The 15,929-nt window shown below is 33.6% G+C and overlaps 1 protein-coding gene across 1 annotated transcript in view; it reads right to left on the reverse strand.

Moving 5' to 3' along the window:
- The window catches only part of LOC145292020 (dynein axonemal heavy chain 7-like), a 475,961-nt gene that overhangs the window by 23,801 nt on the left and 436,231 nt on the right, over positions 1 to 15,929 (reverse strand). The window contains exons 65-67 of the mRNA XM_080138024.1: positions 11,853 to 12,014; positions 10,438 to 10,623; positions 10,031 to 10,168 (exon numbers count right to left, since the gene is read on the reverse strand). Coding sequence (XP_079994150.1) covers positions 10,031 to 10,168; positions 10,438 to 10,623; positions 11,853 to 12,014 — 486 coding nt within the window. The remainder of the gene's footprint in view (positions 1 to 10,030; positions 10,169 to 10,437; positions 10,624 to 11,852; positions 12,015 to 15,929) is intronic.

A 15,929-nucleotide genomic window follows, 5' to 3' on the forward strand; every position in this document is an offset into this window, starting at 1 on the left:
AAAATGATATATATATATATATATATATATATATATATATATATATATATATATATATATATATATATATATATATATATATAACAAGAAAAAATATGACCTGTTGGTTAAATTGCTGGAATTATGAATAAGTCAGTTTACAAAACTAATAAAATGACAAAATATGAATAAGTCAGTTTACAAAAAATGAAATGACAAAATCTCAGATTAGTTTCTTCACTATATCTCCCCCTCTCTATTTTTCTTTCCCCTTTTCTTTCCAGGTATGGATTAAATTAATTTTCAATTTTATTAGTTTTATTACCTTTGATTCTTAACAGAGTGGAGAAGAGAGACAAAGTAAACAAAGAAGGAGTGGGTAAAATACATATAATGAGGGTTAGAGAAATAAATAGAAAATTAATAATAAAAGAGTGAGTACATTTCAATTTATGGCTGATTAGAACAAGTAAAATGGCTTCTTTTTTTTAAACAATTAAATCTCAAAACCCCATTTTAATTTGCATTTTTGTGATTTAAAAATATAGAAAAAACCTCAGGGCAACAAACATGGGTTAACTCAGATTTAGTAGTAGTAGTAGTAGTAGTATAACAAGTCAACAGAAATGGAATAAAAAATTGAAAAAGAATATATAAGAAAAACAAGAAACCTCCCAGAAATCAAATTATATAGTAGAAACATGCTAAAAGGTATAAGTACATGGGGAGTATCATTTGGACAAAAGATCAACTCGGGCACCCTAAATAGAGAACTAGGAAGCTAATGGTCATGCACAATGCACTACATCTAAAAGTTGATATTGACCAACTGTACATAAATTAGAGAAGGAGGAAGAGAATTGGTAAGTATAGAAGATGACAAATGATACAAAAAGTAAATAAAGGCAGTATGATTAGTGAGATATTATGGAGCAGAGAATTAGGAAATCAATTACCATGCACAATGCACAAGGATGATACTGACTGATTCCATATAACAAAAGTTAAGAGGGTGGAAGAGAACTGTTAAGGACAGATTACTGTATGGATGGCACAGAACAAGAACTAGAAAAATGTATAACCGAAAACACTGAAAAGTTAAAAGGCGCCATTAAAAATAACAGGAAGTAGCAACACTAAAGACAAAAAGGGGGGCAGAATGAGAAGAGAAGCAACTATAAAGACAATGTATCAAACTAACCAGAGAAAGGGTACATACACACTTAAACAGTAAATGTAGACTTTGTGAACAAAAAAAGGGAAACAATGAATACAGCAAAATAGTTCAAAATGAATTCAAAAACATACACGACTGCATGGGAGAAACAGTACACTGAGAACTATGCAAACGCCTGCACTTAAACATGCAGCCAAATGGTACAGACACAAGTTAAAGATAGCACTGAAAAGAAATGCATTAAATCATATGGAATATGGATCTAGAAACAGACAAACTCATCCAAACAAAGAGACAAGTCAACAAGAAGGGGAAAAACTGCCAAATCGTAATTTTTGCCTTTCCAGCAAACCACAGGGTGAAGATTAAGAAGGCAGAAAAACGAAGCAAATACATGGAAATCACTATTGAATGGAATCTGGAAATCATTTAATACACATAATTATAGAAGTACTGAAAAAACTGGACAGAAGTCTAGGAGAAAGAGAAGACTGAGGCCATACAATGCACTGCAATGCTTATACCAGTGCTCCATATAAGATATCCTTTAGAATGTGCCCATTCTCCATGCATAGTCTGCATTGCATGAGGATGGTGACAATGCTGGAAAGGTTTGTACAGGATGGGACCTCTATGTTAAACATATCTTGCCAAGATATGCCAAGGATGCGATGGAGGCTTTATAGGTGGAAGGTGTTGAGTCACAGCTTCTTTTAGCATAGGTGGTTCATGTCTTGCTACTGTACAGCAATGTGCTGATCACGCAGATGCTGCACACTGCCCTCGTCACATTCAGTTTGGGGTTCCTTCACACTCTGGATGTGAGGGAAGCCAAGCATTGTAGCTTCTTTCATGATCCTCTTGTTAATTTTAATGTTAAGGGAGAGGTTGTTGTGGAATCAGCGACATTGACTTCATAGTCATTAATAGTGATGGTAAGTGGTATTTATCTTATTTAGATTAATGGCGAACCCAGGTTTGTGAGAAATGGTCCATCAGTGCCTGCAGTTTCTGCTGAGTGTGAGCCACAACTACTAAAGGGAGCTTTGCATACTTTTGTCCTGTCTTTAAGGTGAGCAAGATTAAATAGCCCACTATCTGATCTGGCATGCAGATAAATTCCCAGATTTGCAGTGCCAAAAAATGCTTAAGGAGACCAATGAAGAGATTTCAAAGAGTGTTGGAGCAAGAATACAACCTTGATTGACTCTGCTGCAAATACTAAAGGAATAGAACTCCTACACAATTAGATTTATGTTTGTGCACTGCAGCTTCAGTGAACAACAGCAACAACAACAACAATAATAATAATAATAATAATAATAATAATAATAATAATAATAATAATAATAATAATAATAATAATAATAATAAACATTCTACGCCAGGTGCTTTCCATCTAATTGACTATCCTCACTAGTTTTGGTGTAAGACCTTGCTCTTGAGGGGAAAAATGGTGTAAAACATCGCAACGCTGTGAATTTAATGTAGTAGTAGTAGTAGTAGTAGTAGTAGTAGTAGTAATAAAGTATTAGTATTAGTAGAGAGTTATATCAGTAATAAAACAATGAGTTTTGTAGAAAGCAAATATAATACAGTCAAAGATACCACATACCAAAATGGTTTTGGATTAGTAGAATATAAATCTTCACACTAAAGTTATAATCTTACCCGTTTCTGTTGAAATGGCGCGTGTCAATTGCAGGAGGGTGAAATCATAAGAAAAAGAAATCAGTTCATCAATAAAAGAATGGAAATTTTTTTTTTTCATTAAAAGATTTTACTTGGAATATAGAATGGAACTGATTAATAATTTAAATCATTGATTATGATTTAAAAGAAAAAAAAATGTAAAGAAAGTAAATGATAACAGTTTACTATTATTTTTACCATGCCATTCTTTTTATGAATTGTCAGCTCTACTAGGTGTGTCAGAAATTTCGTGAAAAATAGTGAATAATTTCATCCCGTCTTTACAAGCTTAACGTAATTCAAGCCCTAATTTTTTTTCAATTAAAGGGACAAGGACCAAGGTTTCATTAAAAAACAAAACAAAAAAACAAACAATGTGGGTTTTTTTTAAAAAGGTTTTAAACTTCGGACTTTACAGGTAAATTTCTCAAAAACACTACTTTTTTTGTTTTAAATTTGAATATATTATTTATTGACCTTTTCTCTTCAATTTGTGATATATAACACTTTGGTGAGTAAATTAATTATTTACTTTTTAATAGACATTTTCAAAATGGGAGGCGTGAATTATTCGACCCCCTGTCTCTCCAAGCTTATAACTACTCGAAAAATGTAATTCAAGCCCTAATTTTTTTTTCAATTAAAGGAGCAAGGACCAAAGTTTCATTAAAAAAAAAACAAAAGAAAAAACAAACAACGTGGTTTTTAAAAATAAGGTTTTAAACTTCGAACTTTACAGGTAAATTTCTAAAAAACACTACTTTTTTGTTTTAAATTTGAATATATTATTTATTGACCTTTTCTCTTCAATTTGAGATATATAAAACTTTGGTGAGTAAATTAATTATTTACTTTGTAATAGACACTTGAGAATGGGGGGGGGGAGCGTGAATTTAAAAAAAAAACGTTTGTCTAAAATATTATATTCAGTTTATTGGAAAGAGCATAAAATTTCACATTGACCCTGAAAATATCGTAAAAATAGAATCAATAGAAAAATTTTGATAGATTTTTAAAGTTTAAAAATTGAAAAATATTTCTATTACTTTTAAAACAACTTTAATAGTTTATTTTGGAAGTATAATCCATAAATCAAATAAACAACCCACTTTTAAAAGAGAAATTACGAGTTTTTTTATATTTTATTCGCAGTTTCGTGTTAGGGGTGTCAAAAATTCCTACAAAAATTCTGATACACCTCTACTAATAACTATTTTAGCGTCGCGAACAATTGGAACGATATATGTAAAATTTATTATTTTGAAATATCTCTAAGGTTAGGTATGTTTATATATTTCTATTACAGGATTCATTCCTAAACTAATTAACCGATCACTATGAATTATGGGGCACAACTGGAGTTCAAATTCTTCTAACACGAAATCAGTCAAATCAGAACTTTTGACTCTTATGTTCACTTTTAAAAACTGTTGTGTCTGTATCAATAACAACACGAACGCAGAAAGTAAAGGTAAAACAAATATATTAAGACGAAAATAAAATACATATTTACAAAGGTGCAGTTGTACTGCAGTTGGAAGATTGTCCGGCAGAGGGCGTGTTAAAGTCTTTCATGGAGCAACCGGCACATGCGTCTTGCCTATCCGGCGTTCGAACACAGGTCCCCAGTCTTGCTGACTTGATACCTTTATCTATATCTTTTCACCCACGTATGCTAATTAGTGGGCGTCTCCACAACACCCCCTTCCCAAGATTTGAAGTCGTGTAGATTTCAATATCTTTTCCTTTTGGGGTCTATAGCCTTTCTTTTCCTTCCCGATCTCCTTGGTTCGGACATGGTCTGTGGTGGTTCAATATTAAACGTTTCGTATACTATATCAATTGGATCTTCCTGTTCCTCAGGTTTGTCCTGTTCGTTGTCCTTCCTATGACGTTTTCTCAATTGATTTTGGTGTCTTTTGTGTATCCCTTTTGGACCTTTTATCATGTAAACCAAGTCGCCGATACGTTTATCTACTGTACCCGACTCCCAATATGACATATTATTTTTAAAACATTTAAAATATACCTGATCACCAGGTTTAAACCTTTTACGTGATGTGTGTGTCGTTTTATATACGACTGCTTGCTTTGGTATTAATTTATCAAATGGTGATTTTATATTTCTCGCAAACATTAATTCTGCTCACGATAATTTCGACGGTGTATTTGGGTTCTCAGTTATCCTGTATATTTGCAGGAACTGTTGTAATGCTTTATCCGTCGGTGTCCCTATCGATTTTCAAAGGGCATGCTTTATCGTATCTACGAACCTTTCCGCTAATCCATTTGATCCAGGATGGAACGGTGGTGTAGTTATATGGTTTACCTGAAACGATTCACAAAAATCCTTGAAAACACTTGAAGTAAATTGTGTTCCGTTATCTGTGACTACAATGTCTGGTACCCCAAAACGTGCAAATATTTCATGCAGAAAACTTATTGTGTTATCTGTAGTTGGGTTTTGACCCGCTTTACTTCCGGCTATCTGGAAAAACTATCTACTATGATTAGGTAGTATTGTCCCTCGATCGGTCCAGCAAAGTCTAGATGAATGCGTGACCATGGATAGTCAGTTTTTTTCCAAGGTTTATGAACTATCGGTGGTGCCTTAGCGGCTAACGCACAACCTTTACATTGGTTTACTGTTAATGCAATATCCACATCCATATTATGCCAGTAAGCATAACTCCTCATAAGTGTCTTCATCCTATTTATACCCGGGTGTCCTGCATGAAAATCACGTAAGATTTTTTTCTGCAAGGTTTTCGGTACAATCACTCTTTCATTATATAATAATACCTCATTGCATAAGGAAAATATACTTTGCGTTTTTCTGTCATTTTCCCTATATTTTTTCTTTATGTCTTTGATGATGTCATCATTTTCAGCCTCCCTTTTTATATCGGTTAACGTGACTGGTAATTATCTTATTATATTCGCCACCATGTTTTTTTTCCTCATAATTGGAACGTATAGCTGCAATTACTGACTCTTCAAAGGTTTCATCCCTTTTCGGTATAAGCCTTGACAATCCATCCGCATGACCTATTTTCCCGAATTTTTATTTGAAAATCATAATTTAGCAAGATCGTACCCCAACGGAGTAACCGATTTGCCGTATATACTGGTAAGCCCTTTTTTGAGCCGAAAATAGTCACTAGGGGCTTGTGGTCTGTTTCCAGTATAAAATGTCTCCCGTACAGATAATGGTGGAATTTCGTCACCGCGAAAATAATGCTTAATGCTTCCTTTTCTATTTGGGAGTAAGCCTTCTCTGACGGAATTAGGGTCCTTGAAGTGTGCGCTATAGGTTTCTTTATTCCATCTGGCATGATATGCTGTATACATGCTCCTATACCATACGAGCTCGCGTCACTCGCAACAATTATTTGTAATTTTGGGTCGTAATAAGTTAAGGATAAATCTGACGTCAAAGTCTTTTTAATTTCCTCAAATGAGTCTTGACATTCTTTTGTCCATATCCATGGTGTTTCTTTCTTTAATACTTCGTTCAGCGGAGCTCTTAGGTCGTGCATGCCTTTGATAAATACTTGGTAGTAGTTCGCAAGGCCTAAGAAGCTCTGTAAAGTCGTCACGTTATGTGGTGCTGACATGTTCCAAATTACTATCGCTCTTTCTGGATCAGGGCGTCGACCATCTTTACTTATTATTTGTCCTTGATTTCGTCTAGACAAAACTCACATTTGTTTTCTTTCACCTTGAATCCGTACTCGTTTATTCTTGTGAACACTTGTTTTAAATGCTCTATATGTTCACTTATGGATGCGCTCCTCATGATTATGTCATCCAGGTATGCACAAGCACAATCAAAACCGTTCAACATTGTGTCCATTGCTTGCTGGAATATCGCCAGCGCGACTTTTATCCCAAACGGTAATCGGTTATTCTTGAATAACCCTTTGTGTGTGTTAATGCATAAAATCTTTGAGCATTTTTCTTCTATCGGAATTCGCAAATAGACGTCAGACAAATCTACTTTTGAAAAAATTATCCCACTATCTAGTTTGGCAAAAATCTCTTCCGGGCTTGGTAAAGGGTAATGGTGATCTTGTAGCATATTATTTAACCCAGTTGAAAAATCTCTGCGGACTCGAATTTGTTCCGATTTCTTCTTTACATACACCGTAGGTGCTGCCCAAACGCTAGTTTCGATTTTCGATAAAATGCCCGTTCTTTCAAGTTTGTCTAATTCGCTATCTATTTTGTCTAGTCTGGCGAACAGCACGTTCCGTTTTTTCTTAAATACTGGTGTTGCATCCTTTTTTAGCTCGAACAAAGCTTTAAATTTATTACATCTTCCCAGTCCTGTAGTAAATATTTCTGGGAATTCGTTCTTTAGTTCATTTTTAATATTTTCTGACGTTGTGGTGCAGCTGGTTATTTTTTTATAAAAAGCGTTCATCGGTTTATCCCAAAGGTTGAATTTTTCAATAAAATCTGTTCCCAATAAATTCTTGCTTTCTTTAATTACGAAGATTTTCAATTTCTTCGTCGTGCCATTTAAATTAATGGGCAGGCCGACTTCTCCTTCGAATTTGATTTCGTCTCCTGTCACCGTTCTAGCACCCTTACTTGACCTTTTCAGAGTCGGTTTATCCAGTTTTTTCCAAGTGCTAACGTTTATTACCGACAAATTTGCTCCAGAATCAAGTTTAAATTTTATTTGTTTGTCGAAAATATTAACCAACACATATTTTCGTAAATTGTCTTTCTCTTTGTCGTTTGTTCTCATTTGGTGTACTCTATATTTTGTTCTGCAACAAATACTCTTATGTCCGACTTTGTCGCAATTGAAGCATCTGATATTTTTGTAAGGACAATCCTTTCCCCAATGTTTTTCATCACATCTTCCGCTATTATTACTTGGTCCCGATTTTCTATAGTTCCTTTGACTTGAATCGTAATTTCGTTTTCTGTAATTAGAGTTTGAGTATTTATAACTCGCGTAATCTTTTGGATTTTGATGAGTCTCACACTTTCTTTGCCCTGCGTTTCTGCCAGATTTTTTAATCTTCCTTATGTACGACACTCCTGCTTCTTCTATATCTCTGGAGTCTTTTTTTAGTGATACTGCCCTTTGAAAATCTTCTGCTAACTTTTGCAGTGTCAGACCTTGTTCTGTCTCTAATTTTGAGAGAACGCGTCTTCTGATCTCTGAATTTTTTGTAGAAACTAGCCCCTGTGCAAAAATTAAACATTTGAAGTCGTCCACCGTAAGTTCCGATAATTTAAAATTGTCGCAGTGTTTATTCACTACTGACGCATATGTCAGGTAGTCCTGCTCCTCCGTTTTCTTAAGGTTCATACACGACCATATGTTGTGAAAAAGAGACATGTTCGGTCCGAATAACTCCTTAAGAAGTTTTACGGTCTTAGCGAAGTCTACCTGATTCGTTCTCCTTGGCAATATGAAATCAAATTGAATTAATATATCAAATTGAATTAATATATCAAATTGAATTAATATATCAAATTGAATTAATATATCAAATTAAATTAATATATCAAATTAAATTAATATATCAAATTGAATTAATATATCAAATAAAAATCATTGAAAATAAGTTACATTGATTTGAAATGTATCATTTATATATGACAACACATTTTAAAATGAAATATTTTATTTTTCTTTCATTTTATAAAATTTGCCAAAATCTTGTACTTCACTTCGATTTAGTATTTGCAAACCATTACAAAAATGTCAATCTTCAATAACAATAATGGGTTAATTTCATTTAAGATTATATTTTGAATACAAAGATTTTGTTGTGTTTCGACCAGGCACTTAGGACTCAGATTAAAAAGAAACACGAATATACAAGTCGGAGAACAATAAAAGTGTATTTAACTTCAAATAAATACAAATATAAAATAAGCAGGTTGCAAAACAATTGTGTTTGCGGCTTTTTAAGAAGTCCAAAACGTTCTTATTTTAACGTCTTCAGTTTGACGGCCCCATTCAAGTTCGGATAGAAGAGATATGAAATAATAGGTTTTTCCTCCACAGAGATTTAAACAAAAGAGAGAGTTTAAAGGGAATCTCTAGTTCCGCTTAATAAATAGGTTGCCGTGATTGGTCGATGAGCGGCACCTTTAGCCAATGAGACAGGGCCTTATTAAAAGTGTAAGGAAAGGAAATGAGAAGACGAAAAGGGAGGTAACTCTAGTTGTTTTTTTTTTTATAATTTGGTTGCTTGGTTTTCCAGGTTATTGTTGAGGAGACAATAACTTGTCCTAACCTATTAAATACGGCTACTACACCCAACCGCGATAATCAGTTGTTTTGTTTTACGGTATATCAACCATTTTCACATTACTTAAATGCCAAATCCTATTATTTTGGAAATAAGTTTTTCTTTTTTAAGTTCTTTATATCTTCAAATATTTATTCATAGTGTTTGATTTGGTTGGATTGTTTTGTTTTGCAGCAGAACATGATTGAATTTTAAAAGGGAAAAAGAAAAAAGACAAGAGCATCAATGTTTGGTGCATTGATGTTAGGAAGCCGATATATTCAGACAGCCTGATTCTGTAGCACCAGAAACATACTAAGAAATGTATAATGCGTATGAATAATTTATAATATCAAATATACATGCAATAAATTTAAAAGGTGTTTCTTCTAAGAATGAAATGAAGAAATGGAAACTGCAATAGATTATCGAATCCATATTAGTACGGTATAATCATGTTGACACACTGATTCTTTTTAGATCACCAAAGTTAATCAATGTCGAACCTGGCCAGTACCAGATGGGGTGACCATATGGGAATACCAGGCACTGTATGTAGCAGGACGTCGACATCTTTGTGTAACAACTGTAAAATAAAAAACTAACTTGATCTGGATATACATGCAGGAACCGCTTGTGAATTTGATTAAATACTGCTGCTTACTCAAATACTACTGCTTTTTCTTTTAAATTCACATTAGATCTATTGCAATAACATCAACATTTTACCTATTGGTAAAAAATCTTGTGTAATGCATTGTTTCCAATTGTTTCACCATAAAATGCACCAACCCCTAAATGCAATAAAGCAGATAAACTAATCAAAATCTAAATAAATAAATAATAAAATATTCACACATTCACATAATAAAGTAAACAATAAAAAAATAACAACAAAAAAAAAGAAATGTTTGGAACACACCTGCGTTAATAAGATGTTCTCAAAGAGTTGCATGGTTTCATTTTGGTCTTTAGTGATATCAGCATTCGGATTCATCCCAAATATTTCTGGAGCCGGGTTTAAAGGTAAACTTTTTGTATATTCAATGTAGGTCTCATACTGAAATGTAACAAGTTTGCAATTGACTAGCTTATTTTTCATATCCAGAAATATTTTTGTGAGTATTTTGTTTACAAATAGTTTTTTCATATGAATACAAAAACATTTTAGGTACAAATATGTGCATTCATTAAATATTGTTTATGTATTAAGATAAACAAAATTCAATTATTTTTAAAAATTTTTATGAATTGTTGCCATGATAATAATTGATGAAATAACGTGTTGCTTTTTGAAGTTCTCAGAAGTATATCTGTAGATGTAATTACCTCGCCATCTTCTGGTGCCTTGTAAACATCTGTTTCACCAAAGTAATAATCTTCTCGTTCGATAATATCTGGGCAATAAAATTTGTTCAGTAAAGTCATCAGTGTCCTACGATCCCATTCATCTGTAACTCTGCCTCCATAATTGCATTCGCCTGTCAGGTATTGCAAGGCTGAAAACTGCACTTCCTGAAATCGGCAAAATTATTTTCAAATCTTATTGTAGCTTTTACTTTCATAAAAGGACATTTACATTTTTTGACAACATAGAATTGAAAATCGGAATTTTAATAAAACTGCACTTATTTTTTAATATCAAAATTACTTTCAAGTCTTATTGGATCTAATTTTACAAATGAAAAGGAAACTAAATATGGAGGTTTAGTAAGGGACAATTTTTGTCGTGTCCAAGTTGTGAATTTCTTCCATGACAATGCCACATATTTGCATTTATTTTATATCAAGATTCCAAGGTAGCCACATATTTGCATTTATTTTATATCAAGATTTCAAGGTAGCCACATATTTGCATTTATTTTATATCAAGATTTCAAGGTAGCCACATATTTGCATAATGATTTATTTTATATCAAGATTTCAAGGTAGCCAAACTTCCAAAAAATATCCAACATGATAAAAACAGTTAAATAAAAAATATGCTTGGAAATTGAAAAAGTTCCTTTTTTTTTATTAAATTAAAAAAATAAATACATTTTTAAGAGAGTTTAAGTAACATTATTTATGATTAAATAAATTCAATTGTAAATACGTAGGTCTTTACTGTATCAAAATCAAGTATTATTAAAATATTAAATTTATTAAAAATTATTAAATACGTAGGTCTTTACTGTATCAAAATCAAGTATTATTAAATAAACAAGAAATTTAAAGAAATATATGTTTTGAATTTTGGGATTGTTGCAATTTTTTTCACATTTTACAAAGAGGACCTCCTTTACAAAATACTAAAATTATCTCCTTTGAATAATGATAATCAATTGTATATATTCCTTTATTATGCTCAAATGTCTAAAATAATGTACTTTCAAGAAATGAAAATGAACTCCTTTTCATTGCACATAAAAATTGAAATACTTAAACATAAAATAAAGAGCTATTATGTTTTTAGGAAACTAATTTCTATGAAACTGTTGGTTAAAATAATAATGAGTAATAATTTATTTTTGTTTCTAAATGATAAATAATGAAAACTAGTTCCTCAATCTTCTTTAGACAGACCTCTGCAATACTTTTTCTTTTCATAGCATCTTATAAAAAAGAAAAATACTTTCATTTATTGAAGGGAGCATCATTTTTCATTGGGAACAAAGTTTGTGGAGTTTTCTGATAACTGATAATGTGTGCATTTGGGAAATAAAATATTGTTAAAAAGTTGTGAAATGAGAAAATATTTCAACCTGATACTGATTAAGAAACATAGCAAGTTGGCGGACGCTGATTCTCAGATCTGTTTCATTGAATTCATAAGGAATGTTCCATCCAAGAGGACCAAATGTACGTCTTTCTTGCACAATGGCATGGAAAAAACAAAGTCCATACAGCATTTTCTTAAATGCATGCTATATATGAAAAAAATAAAAAAGTATAAAACATTGATGCAATGAAATTCATTAAAATATCTAAAATAAATTATTTAAATAAAAATCACTGAAAAAAATGTATGAATTGAATTTTTACAAAATGATATCATACAGTTTTCAGTAATTGTAATTGATTACCTCACAGCTCACAGTTATTATTAAGTACAAGCTGTACCCAGCCACGCGTTGCTGTGACTCAGTCTGTTAAAATAGAAATACAATAAAAAAATGTACTGCAAATTTACTATATATATATATATATATATATAAACAGAGATGTGTGTGCCACAGACGGTTTCTGATTGGTTAATCCAATAATCACATCTCCTAAAAAACTATGGTTCCTACGTTCTTAACTTTACCATAAAATATTATGCCCTTATTTATTGTCCATCTTGGAAGGGTCTATTTTTTCCCTAATTTGCCATTTACAAATTACAAAATTACGAAACTTACACCAGCCATCACAATCCAACCTCCGACACCATGTCCGCCATTCTGGCGCTAGCCGCACACACATACACACAACACGAAAACAAACGCTGTCCTCCAAAGGACAGACTATTAGTACTACTACCCAGCGCACACACGCACACATACACACGTTCACTACCGTCCTTGTGTACGTCACGTTGTTATGGCAACCAAGCCCGCTGACTTTCACACCATAAACACACACAGTAAATCTGGTTTTCTTCATTTTCTCATTTTATTACTTTGGTATGTTCCCGTTTATCCATTCATTTGCTTATACTTTCTTTTACTACATGTTTTATTTATTTTTTATTTATTAAAGGTAAGAGAGTAATTCGGGTATGCATACTAAACTGTTAACCGTTAGTTTGCGTGTTCGATCCTGATCGATTCTACTTTTTTTAAAAATTCTATTTGTTTATTAAATCCTATCCGAAGCGGGGAGGGTTATACCCTTTCCTTCCACCTCCCCCCAAGGGTGGGTTCCTAACGGAAGGGCGTCTGATCCTCCACCCACCTACGGGCAAGCAGGGGGAGCTGGCCACCATCCCCCACCAAAAGGGGAAGCCTGGCATTTTCTCACCCGAAAGGGGGGAGCTTGGCAGTTTCTCCCCCCAAAGGAGGGAGCCGGTGAAGAGGCCAGGAAGAGGTGACTTTTTTCCTTGGGGGGGGGGAGAAGCCTCCAGGCACCCTCCTCCCTGAAGGTGGGGTTGAGGATTATCTCTCCCTGAAGGGGGGAGGCCGGCACCAAGCATGTAAATCCAGAGGGGTGACTTTTTTTGTTACCCCTCGGAGTGGGAAGGGGGCCGATCACCCAGGCAACGCCGGGTAACCCCTGCTAGTATATTTATTTATTTATCTCACAAAAAATTGAATTCTGTAATGTTTATACATATTTATATAAATGAGAAGATGGTCACACACTTTTTGAAGACACTTATTTTTAAAAAATTTTTAATGAAAAATTTGAAAAACCTTTAAGTGTCGAATTTAATGCTAAAATCATTTTTTATTTAGTTTTTATTTTTTGGCCAATATTTCGCTAATAAATAGCCTCATCAGGGTAGGAAGTCTGATGAGGCTATTTATTAGTGAAATACCATCCCAAATAAATAAATAAATGATTTTATCATTGCATTCGACACTTAAATTTTCCAAATTTTTAATTTAAATATATTTATTATTTTTTTGCAATTGTTTTAACAACAAAAGTTGTTTTTTTTATTTTTGGAACACACGCACACAAACACATGCATACACGGACTAAGAACCATTAGTTATGCATTTTCTTTTTGTTTATAGTCTCAATATTTGTGGATACACAATATGTTGAAACTTGTTAATGTTTATAGCAAACACACACACACACACACACACACACAAGACAGTAAATCAATATGTCTCTTAGTAATTTTAGTAACCGTTCGTTTATGAAGCATAGAATTGTTTTAAGGAATATGAGAATTATCAGAACTCAGCCAATCAGAATTGATCAGAATTTCTAATTAAGCCGATGATGAAGGTTCTCATACTGGATTTCTCTCTTTTTTTCTATTAGGTCCCATTTGACTGGGGACAGACTTCTCTTTGGGATACTGCACTACCCGGAAAAAAAACAATTTTTATTATTTCAGCTGTTTTGAAAACTTTCCAATCGGATTATATGCATCGTCACGCTGAACTTATTTTGGAATACATTCTATCTAAAGAACTATTTTGCATTTTGGATCAACTTGAGAGGATTTTCATGCAAGCTAAAATATTATGCGCGGTTTTCTGTGTTAAAGAGGTTGCAGGGAAGAGAAAAGGGCATCCCCTACTAGGCTATGAAGTCTATTTTGAACTCTGTCAAGGCAGGATAAGCTGTTTCTACCAGCTTATCCTGTTCAGATGTGGCAACAGTACTTCATCCTTGGACATAGTTGGCTCTTATTAAGGTAGAGAATTGCATTAGCAATGAGATATCTACTGGAGTGGTAGAATGATCCCACCATTTTTCCAGTGACCTTGGCAACAGATTTGATGACGTGTTCCATTTCAGAGCAGGAGTAAAGGTCAGACCCAGAAGCTTGTCAAAACATGGAGCCTCCCGAAAATGAGAGCCATTAATTTCAATTGATGCCAGATGCGGATCAGAGCATTGATGATGTAAAGATAAAAGCTTGGTTTTAGATGCATTAAAAGTAACCAGCCACCTCTTTCCTCATGATATCACATGCTCAAGATCAGAGGAGAGAAAATCAGAGAGAACTTGGTCGTTTACGCCCTTTGAAGTGCTGCTATAGATGGTAGTGTCATCAGCATAAATGTCTTTGGATGATCTTTGGATGTGGTTTGGGAGATCATTGATGTAGATTAGGAAGAGAATTGGGCCCAGGATGAACCCCTGAGCATTAATACTGTGAGCTTCCGATTTCTGCCCATCAACCACTACTCTTATGAACCTACCAGAGAGAAGTGATTTAATAATTGAGAAGACATTTCCAGCTATACCATAGCTGGAGATTTTGTGGATTAGACCTTTATGTCATACCCTATCAAAGGCCTTTGACATGTCAAGAACAACTGACATAGAATAAAAGCCTCCATTGAGAGATTCTATGAGATATAACTGTTAGCACATCTACTGTGGATCTAGCAGAATGGAAATCATATTACATGTCACTAAAGAGGTTATTTTTGCTGAGGTGATTGACTACATCTCTATTTAACACAGATTTCAGTAATTTACTTACGACGCACCAGAGACTTATTGGCCTGTACTGAGAGGAAAGTGACCGATCACTTGAATTCTTAAATACAAGGCATACTGATGAGGTTTTCCAAGATGTTGGGAAGCAATTTTCCATAAGACAATTTTTAAACAGCTTTGTAAGTATGGGAGCTAGTTCTGGTTGAAGCCTTTTCAGCACTATAATTGGAATGCTGTCAGGGCCAGTTGCTTTACTGGAATCAATGTTTTTGATTAGCTTGTCAACATCACACACAGATATTTGTATGTTGCATAGCATGTTTTCAAATACAGGAGGAAATACGGAGGATTGGCGGCCTTGATCGCATAGGGTAGAATTAGCTGCAAAGTTCTTGGCAAAGAGTTTGGCTTTGTCTGATGCTGACGAGATTACCTCAGGTATACTGATGGAAAGAAAGACATCTACATGGACAGTGTATAAGACTAACCAGAGAAAATATACATGGAAACATCTAGACATGTCTGTGAAAAGGACACTTGAATAGTGAAATCAAAACATACATTAAAGCCAAACTAGATAAAACTCAGGAAAACAGTAAATGTGAACGAAAAAAGGAAAACAGTGAATGCAGCAAACTAACTCCAAAAGAGTAAAAAAACAGAGACAGAAGAGAAAATTACGAGGGTCTATGTAAACGTATGCACTTGAAACCTGCAGACAAATGGTA

This window comes from Euprymna scolopes, chromosome 13, assembly GCF_053919585.1.
Source record: "Euprymna scolopes isolate OS-2025 chromosome 13, ASM5391958v1, whole genome shotgun sequence".
NCBI classification, from domain to species: Eukaryota; Metazoa; Mollusca; class Cephalopoda; order Sepiida; family Sepiolidae; genus Euprymna; species Euprymna scolopes.